This window comes from Sceloporus occidentalis, unplaced genomic scaffold, assembly GCF_023333645.1.
Source record: "Sceloporus occidentalis isolate IW3139 unplaced genomic scaffold, rSceOcc1.0.p SCAF_111, whole genome shotgun sequence".
Taxonomy (NCBI): Eukaryota; Metazoa; Chordata; class Lepidosauria; order Squamata; family Phrynosomatidae; genus Sceloporus; species Sceloporus occidentalis.
In genome coordinates this window covers 3,314,368-3,323,535 of record NW_028317091.1, presented here as the reverse complement: position 1 = coordinate 3,323,535, position 9,168 = coordinate 3,314,368, and the positions used below count along the sequence as shown (strand labels likewise).

Genomic DNA, 9,168 nt, shown 5'->3' with positions numbered 1-9,168 from the left:
GAAAAAAAAATCTGGCACTCTCACATATGCGATGCAGCATTACAGTCCAATCCTGCCATTCGGGTCACCAAATTAAGAGATTCTTAACCTGTGGGAAACTCGCAGACGCTCTCAAAAGTCTCCCTGGTCAGTTTCCCAAAACCGGTTCTTTGTAGCAGTTAACGCACCAGGGAGTAATCATCTACCTTGTTACCAATAAACTCTGAACGGTCACGGCCAGGGCGAGTGGAAGAAATATTAACGGTGGCTTGATGGGTTTATAATTCGGGAAGGGCTGTTGAGAGGAGTCAGACATTGAAAAGTTTCCCTGTACAGTAATACGTAGAAAGTGCTACGTTTAGCCATAAAAACGTACAGCAGCATCTGTAATTAAAAACAAAGCGCTGCACAACGGCAAATTTTCATGCATAAACAGAACGCAATAACCCCCCCTGCAACAGCAGAAACAGAATTTATAACATTTAACACACTAGGCCCCAGGGCGCTGGCGCTTCTCTCCGTATGATAATTGATCTACTCGGCTCTCCAGCTGGAAAGCGTCGATCCTCTCCTTGGAGTTCACGCACAGCATGTCCAGTAGCAGGTTACACACCTCCTGCGGCACGGACCGCTTGTTCTTTAGAGGGATTTGAAGCTGCAAATTCGGATTCTCCAAGAAGGCCTCCCCAACAGATATAAGATTCTTTCCTTGACAGATGTAGACCCCTAGACAAAGATGGAGGAAAAAGTTATTTACAGCTCTCGGTTTTGTACATGAAAAGGTTAGATTTGGGTTCTACGTGCCATACACCCGGCTGCAGCCTTTTTTATAGAACGAGAGGGGGGGGGACCCCAAAGGATAACAGCCTTTTCTACCTCTATCGTCAATTACCATCAAACTGCATCAATGCTATTTTCAATTAGACAGATTTCATTTGTGGATCAGAGTTTAGTACAATATTATTTGGGGTATACATTCATTATGTGTTTAGTCACCCATGGACATGTTACATCAAAAACAGCAGGTGGGATATAGAGTAGTTCTATATTTATGTCCATTGATTTCAACGGGAGTGCTGCAGTACACGCGCAGAACGTATGCTGCCTGCTTTCTGTAGAGGAGCAGGGGGGCTCTAACCGGTAAATAACTGCACGCAGGGAAATAATCCATGCAACTCCGATACGCATCGCAAAATAAAAGGGAACCTTAACACACGGCCTCAAACAGCAGCTTAGTTCATATACACCAAGTGCTGCTGAATGTACCGAGAGTGGTGATCAGAAGTTACACATTTACAGACTAGTGTTGTGACAAGAGAAAATGTTCACCAGTTCTCAGTGCACAAACATCGCACATTTACACAATAATGAAAATACACAGCAAATCATACTCATACACAACCGTTCAAAAGGTTTGGGATAACTGAGCTGTTTTCACGGAAAATAAGGACATTCTGGCTGTAACATAATTACAGAAGGGTTTCTAACCATTACTTAGCCTTTTAAACTTAAACTTGGATCAGGGAACACAACGTGCCATTGGAATGCAGGAGTGATGGGAGCGATAAAGGGCCACAGGAGCGATAAAGGGCCACTGGGACACAGGAGCGATAAAGGGCCACTGGGACACAGGAGCGATAAAGGGCCACTGGGACACAGGAGCGATAAAGGGCCACTGGGACACAGGAGCGATGAAGGGCCACAGGAGCGATGAAGGGCCACAGGAGCGATGAAGGGCCACAGGAGCGATGAAGGGCCACAGGAGCGATGAAGGGCCACGGGGACACAGGAGCGATAAAGGGCCACTGGGACACAGGAGCGATAAAGGGCCACTGGGACACAGGAGCGATAAAGGGCCACTGGGACACAGGAGCGATAAAGGGCCACTGGGACACAGGAGCGATAAAGGGCCACTGGGACACAGGAGCGATGAAGGGCCACAGGAGCGATGAAGGGCCACAGGAGCGATGAAGGGCCACAGGAGCGATGAAGGGCCACGTGGACACAGGAGTGATAAAGGGCCACGTGGACACAGGAGTGATAAAGGGCCACGGGGACACAGGAGTGATAAAGGGCCACGGGGACACAGGAGTGATAAAGGGCCACGGGGACACAGGAGCGATAAAGGGCCACAGGAGCGATGAAGGGCCACAGGAGCGATGAAGGGCCACAGGAGCGATGAAGGGCCACAGGAGCGATGAAGGGCCACAGGAGCGATGAAGGGCCACGGGGACACAGGAGTGATAAAGGGCCACGGGGACACAGGAGTGATAAAGGGCCACGGGGACACAGGAGTGATAAAGGGCCACGGGGACACAGGAGTGATAAAGGGCCACGGGGACACAGGAGTGATAAAGGGCCACGGGGACACAGGAGTGATAAAGGGCCACGGGGACACAGGAGTGATAAAGGGCCACGGGGACACAGGAGTGATAAAGGGCCACGGGGACACAGGAGTGATAAAGGGCCACAGGAGTGATGGGAGTGATAAAGGGCCACGGGAGTGATGGGAGTGATAAAGGGCCTCTGTACGCCTATGGAGATACTCCATTAAAAAAAACATTTCCTGCAACTATAGTCGCTGATTTCTGAATATCGCTGAATAGTCGCTGATCCATTTCAAGTTATTTTAATGGGACCCCCCCATAAACAAGGACAATTTTTAAGTAACCCCAAACTTTTGAACAGTAATGTATACAACATGCATACATACACACGCCAATAATGTAAGATCACTCACCAAGCAGCTCTTTTTGCGAGTCTGCATCCCTGAACGTAATCATTTCGATCATCGCCCAAAATAGAATCCCAAGAGAGAAGACGTCGGCTTTCGCAGTGTAGCGCCCCTCAAACACCTCGGGAGCCATATAGAAATCCGAACCGCAAGCTGACGAGAAGCGCTGCTGGTTCACGTTCACGCTGCCCTGGCAGACCTTACTGAGGCCAAAATCTGCTACCTACTGAAAGGAACGAGTCCTAAAATTACCCAAAACCCCCCAAACACCACAATACTTGAAAAGGTTATATGGTAGCAATATAAAAATTAGAAAATTATGGCGCGAGACCCCCTGTGCTCCCTGACTTTTTAATGACTTTCTGCCTACAACCGGCATGAAAACGGGACCACACAGAGACGAGTGTGCTGCAGCTTCTCCTAAAGCCAAGTGCTTGTATTAACTTTTTTCTCCTACAGGGAGATAATGAACAAGCTACTTACAAACTACCGTATTATGCCTTATTCATTGGTGGGGGTGTACTGGGCACTAGACTGGGAGAGGAGTTATCAATTTCTTGCCCCAAAGTTCTCCTTCTTACAAAAGGCCCATTCCAGGGAGTTTAGCAGAAAGTATTTGCTATAATGTTGTATTTTTATGGGTTTTTTTTTTAACCTAAACTGCATGCTGTGAGTATGTGACACGTTTACAGGCGCACCCCGTCCCTGAGGCCGGAGCACATGGAGGGTTTGGGAACAGGTTCATATGCCTAGTCTAACCCCCTGGACCCCTCTCCGTTTATTGGGGTAATGGAGAGCAGTGGGTAATAAAGATCATCCACTTCTCATATCAAACATGCACCCCCCCTCTCCACAGTAGGAAGATCCTCTCCCAAATGTAACCCCCAATGGAGAGCAGGGGGATCCTCCGCCTAATATTAACCCCCCCCCATGGAGAGCAAGGGGATCCTCAACCTAATATTAACCCCCACCCCCCATGGAGAGCTGGGGATCATCTGGTCACATACCCCCAACGTAGATTAGCGGATGCCCTCGCTGATGGCACCCCAGGTACAGTTTGATACCCAGGCTGACCACTAGCACAGCAGTCCCCCACGCACCTTAAGCTCCGGTCCCCACTCCTCGTGTGACACCAGCACATTCTCCGGCTTCAGGTCCCGGTGCACGATCTGGTTGCGGTGAAGAAAGGCCAGAGCTCCTGCCATCTGCTGCATGCAAGTCCGGTGCAGGCGGGCCTCGGGGGCCTGGGCCAGCAGGAAATCATTGAGGTTGCCGCCATCACAGTACTCGGTGACAAACCACAGGAAACAGGGCGGCTCCTCCTCTGCGGCTCGCTGGCCCTTCAGGCAGCTCTCCACCAGCAGCAGGTGGCTGTTAGGCCTGCGGTGCCGGCTGACGGGCTGGATAGTTTCCGGGCCGCCGCTCTGCAGTAAGCACTCCTCCAAGCGGATGACGTGTCGGTGCTGGCTCTGGACGCTCCGCAGGGCCCAGAACTCCTGCAGGGCCAGCTCCACCGTCTCCGGCTTGCTGCACCTGACTCGCTTCACCGCCACCGGCAGCCCGGTCTCCGACACCAGCGCCTCGTACACCACCCCATAGCTACCGCGCCCGATCTCCCGCACCAAGCGGTACTTACAGCCCTCCGCCGCCATGCATGAAACACACAAACGGATACCTCAGGTATACCGTCTACTCGATGCTAATAGTGCCGTTATCTACCGAAAACTACTATAAAATTAACGCTTTATTCAAGCGGAAAAACCCTTCAAATTCCCTCCTTAGTCAGCTACAGGTGAACGCGCAGCTTAGCCCCTCCCATGGCTAACGGAGGGACTCACTTTTATTGGTCAGAAATTGGCGCCGACTACTGCTGTGGAAGACCGGAAGTACCTCAGAAAATGATGGAGTGAACAGGTGCTTATGCTTATGGGGGAGCCCTCAGACTGAGGATTTTCTCTCCAAAAATGTCTCCTAGGACCCTGCGATCCATCAAGGTAATTCATACATAGAGCAGGGTTTTATGTAATGACTGCCAAATAGCGAGCTTGGTCATTTATAACACATGTGGGAGTGATGGCCTAAATGTCCAATGTATATTTTTTCCCCACTGCCATCATCCATTAAATGTAGGAGGGTAAAGCATTATTCTGTGATCTCACACTTTGTTTTATTCCTGTGTATACAATATATTTTTAAATGAAAGCCGTGATACTAAGAACAATATCATTTGTGTGTGTGCTCTAAGCAGGCGAGAAGGATGTCAGGAGATGTGGCAAAAGATTTGATGTCTTTTTCATCTGGCATAATTAGACTTGTCGTCTTTTATTCAGCTCTCAAGCCTATCCTGCTGATACTCCTCATCTGCCAAATCGGCCCTTCCGCCGCCTGCCGTAGCTCACCCCCTCCGGACACATGTTCATGCATATAAAGACTAAACTTAACTCTATGCCAGTGTGTAGGCACAGGTCACGGTAGTTACATGTTTCTCCACTGCTAAGTAATAGTTGAATCGATTTTATCGAATATAACATATTTGCTCTGGAACCCTGCGACTTATAACCCAACCTCAGATCCAGATCCTCCGCAGCGCTGCAGGAGACCCGGATCCTCCTCTCTGACAGCTGGCGTGCGGCTGGGCGATGCGCACAGACATCCTCCGCTACTGTCCTCCACTTCCGTCGGGGCTTCTATGATCGCCGGCTGCCAGAGAGGTGGATCCCTCGCAGCGCTGCAGGGGACCTGGATCTTCTTCTTTGGCAACCGGTGGGCGTCTCTGCGATGCCCGCAGACATCATCTGTTACTGCCGGCTGGTGCTCAGTCATAGAAGCTCCAGCAATAGTGCCGGCCAGCAGCAGATGTTTGTCTACGTGCATTGTGCAGGTTTTCGCCAGCTCCCCTACTAGACCACAAGAAGTCTGGAGCACGGGTGGGTAAGTCTAGGGGTGGTGCAGAGTGGCTTATCTGGGGTAAAAGGCATATTTGGGGGGGCAGAGTGGCCTATCTGGGGGTTATAAGGTATATCAGGGGGCACAGTGGCATATAGGTGGTTATAAGGCATATCGGGGGGAGCAGTTCCATGTAAGGGGTATAAGGCATATCTGGGGGGCAGAGTGGCATATAGGGGGTTATAAGGCATATGGGGGATATAAGGCATATTTGGGTGGCAGAGTGGCATATCTGCAGGATATAAGGCATATCTGGGGCAGAGTGGCATATAGAGGGGGTATAAGGCATAGCAGAGGGCACGATGCCTCTTTCACAAATGACAGTGTTTTATTCCACATGACTCAACCACCCCCTCCTTACACAAAGTGGTTTGTTCCAGTGAGACTTTCTGCAGTTAAGGGCTTCTTTTGGTATTGCGCATGCTTCACAGAAATACTTATAACTTGTTAAAAGATGTCCAAGTATCCTCAACATTGTCAGGAGAAGAAACCCTATTCAGACTCGTACACACAGTATATCCAACACACGCACACAAACGCACACAGATACTGTTTGAGGGGCAACTAGGAAAAGATGTCATTTTATTTATCCGTTATTTAAGGTGGAAGTCTCACGGGGGGGAAAAAAACATTTCGACAGGCGTTCTGTACGGTGCCGGCACTGACAAAAAACCCGGTCTGATTTCAGTCCTTTATCTGCAGACCTGGATGTTGTCAGATGCGATGTTTTGGGTGACGCTTCCGGCTCAAACTCTGTACTGAGTCGAAATGTTAGAAAAACCCCCCCCCCAATAGTTCAGACTTTCCACGTTTAGGGTCCTGGTGCGAGCTCATAGTCACTCGACTCCGATGATTGGGAAACCGAGTGATACGATGCTGATGATGAACTCTCTTCAGGATCCGGCTGAGTAGGGAATATGTCCTCGTATCTTGCAGGCGGCTCCGAAGGGAAACGCTCGTTGTGTTCATTTTCCCCGCCGCGTCCGCCGGAATCATGGTCGCCCCTTTCCAAATCGATGCTCTCGTAGGAAGGAGGGTCCTCGCTCATTGACCGATCACGGCTTCTGATCACACAGACAGCCAGCCAGTAACACAAGCTGATTACGACTGCAATTATCTGCACTAAGCGAGCTGCACAGACTTTAGGGGCTTTGTCTGTGTTGGATGCCGGTTTGCAGGCTGGTACCACAAGTCCTGGGATACAAACTATTACCCCGCAAACCAGTAACAGCACCCCGAGTATCAGGAACTGCGCAAACTGCCGGCTTTTGCCGCAGAGGAAGCTGCTATCTGGATCCGTCGGGTCTCCTTCTAATTCCCTCCTTCTCCTCTCTGGATTGGCAGTAAACTCTGCCATCATTAAACATGCCAGCCCTACCCCGGCAAGTACCGGGCCCGTCACCTTGTAGGCGATACAGCTGTCGGACTGGCATGACGCGAACCCATAGACAGAAAGTAGAGATCCGCCGCATAAGAGCGCCCAGCCAAACACAACCAGCGTGAATGTTATTCTGCTGCTTGTGCGAGGGCCAGGAGTGCCGAAGCAAGTGCGCTCCATGACGGCTGAAACGTGTACCTGTCGGGTGTCAGTCAAAGATGTTCAGGTGCAGAGACTCGCGCCTATGTGCCGGGTGTTGCGTCACACGAATGAAGGCCTTTTAATCTCTGCCTATTTTGTGTTTTCAAAGTCAATTGAAATCACGATTTGGCTCCCTGTCGTGGACAGGTAACGGTTATGCTCAGTACTGCTACTGCTCACAATCTGAAACAACCACAGTGTCTGGATGTGCTTTTACAGAACATCACAGCATTGTGACATCACAGCACTATGACATCACAGTCAGGGCAGGCTGTACCACAGTGCAAGGGCCATAGGGGTGTTCTGCCCTGGTTCCAAATTTCCTCAGGGCCAATACACAGCTGCCTCTTTCACAAATGTTTTATTCCACATGACTCCCCCCCCCTCTCCTTACACGAAGTGGTTTGTTCCAAAGAGACTTTCTGCAGTGTTGAGAAGTGAGGGCTTCTTCTGACGTTGCGCATGCTTCACAGAAATACTCGTAGATTGTTAATAGATGACAATGTTGAGGATACTTGGACAGAGTTTACACTTAATAAAAGACAATTAACCCATGAAGGACCAGACTATTTTTGTTACCCTTTGTGACCAAGGATATTTTGACACTTTGGCGCTGCTCGTGTTTAGCTGTAATTTTCTCCTCTCCCATTTAGTGAACCCACGCAAGTTTTATATATTGGGTTTTTTTTTTGTTTGTTTTGTTTTAGGACAAGAAGATTAAGATTTTTTTTTTGATCTTTTCATCTAATTTCTTAAAACGAACAAAAAAACAAATGAATAAAAATTGAAAACAGCATTTTTTTCTGACTTATTAGGAAAATATTTTAATCATCTACAAAATCTAATGAAAAAAACTGCTTACCGCATTCTACTGTTTGTCTTGAGTTATACCCAATGTGTTTATGCTTTTTTCCCAAGTTATATGGCAAGTATAAGTAGCATATTGCTATGTTGAAAATATTTTTTCCAGATCTAGCTATTATGCCCCAAATAGCACATGGGGCAGATTTGAAGCTGGCTAATTCAATTTACCCTATCAAACCATATATAATTTAAAAAAAAACTAGATACCCCAAGGTATATCAGATGCTGGTATTTGAACCTTTTCCATTCGTGAGATTCTACCACCAGGCTTTGGCATTTTTGTTTCTTCACGCAAGTTGTACTTCAGGTATGGATGTACAGCTCCTGGTAGACGTGACTGTCAAACAACCACCCGTTACGTGTTCAGCAACCTCTCCCGAGTACAGTTATACTGCCCGTGCATGGGGTTCGTCAGGTTTTTTGGAGGTAAAAGGCCACATTTGAGAAGACCACATTTATTTAGCTTGGAACTTTGACATCTGGTCCTTCTGCCCGCCATTTGAAGCCGGTCAGTTCAGTTTACCCCATCAAATCATATAATATTGAAAACTAGACACTCCAAGGTATTTCAAATGGTGGTATTTTAACTCTTTACAAGCACTAATTCTACCACCAGCCTTTGTGTCAGTTTGTGGTATAAATTTTTCGTGTGTTCGCTATCGAGGCATTTCAGCGACATCCTTTAAGCTTAAGAGGTGATCATTGATTGTGAAAAATAAAAACAAAATGCAGTTTTAGATGTGGTTCGCCGTGACCTTTACTGTTTGACTGTTTTTTGGGTTAAACGCTATCAATGTCAAATATTAAGGCATTTGTTTGATGTCCATACACAGCATGCCCGAGCGATGCTTCTCTTCCCCTCCGCTGAGCGCTTGCTTTGTCCCGTAGTGGAGTTAAAGTCATTGGCGCAGAATACAGAATCCCGCATGAGCCGAGCGCACGAGCCGAGTATGAAGCTGCGACTTCCCGTTATAAGCCGGATAAGAACTTTTCAGAATCTTATTGCGGCAAAGAATATCTGCGTGCGAATAAAGTCATTAAACACAATCCACAAGCTGATGGCAAC

The 9,168-nt window shown here is 48.3% G+C and overlaps 1 protein-coding gene across 1 annotated transcript; it reads right to left on the bottom strand.

The window, feature by feature from the left end:
• Window positions 1–469: 469 nt before the first annotated feature.
• LOC149283157 (serine/threonine-protein kinase PDIK1L-like) lies at window positions 470–4,365 on the bottom strand. The gene is made up of 3 exons (XM_089497981.1): window positions 3,814–4,365; window positions 2,720–2,936; window positions 470–705 (listed from the first exon to the last, which is right to left on the bottom strand). The coding sequence occupies exons 1-3, from the start codon at window positions 4,363–4,365 to the stop codon at window positions 470–472; spliced, it is 1,005 nt and encodes a 334-aa protein (XP_089354107.1).
• Between the last annotated feature and the right edge of the window lie 4,803 nt (window positions 4,366–9,168).

Excerpts from the sequence above, each read along its gene's own strand:
- LOC149283157 (XM_089497981.1), bottom strand. The coding sequence starts at position 4,365 with ATGGCGGCGGAGGGCTGTAAGTACCGCTTGGTGCGGGAGATCGGGCGC. Across the intron at positions 2,937-3,813 it reads AGTGGGGACCGGAGCTTAAG|GTAGCAGATTTTGGCCTCAG; the intron begins GTGCGTGGGGGA and ends TCCTTTCAGTAG. Across the intron at positions 706-2,719 it reads CTCGCAAAAAGAGCTGCTTG|GGGTCTACATCTGTCAAGGA; the intron begins GTGAGTGATCTT and ends ATCTTTGTCTAG.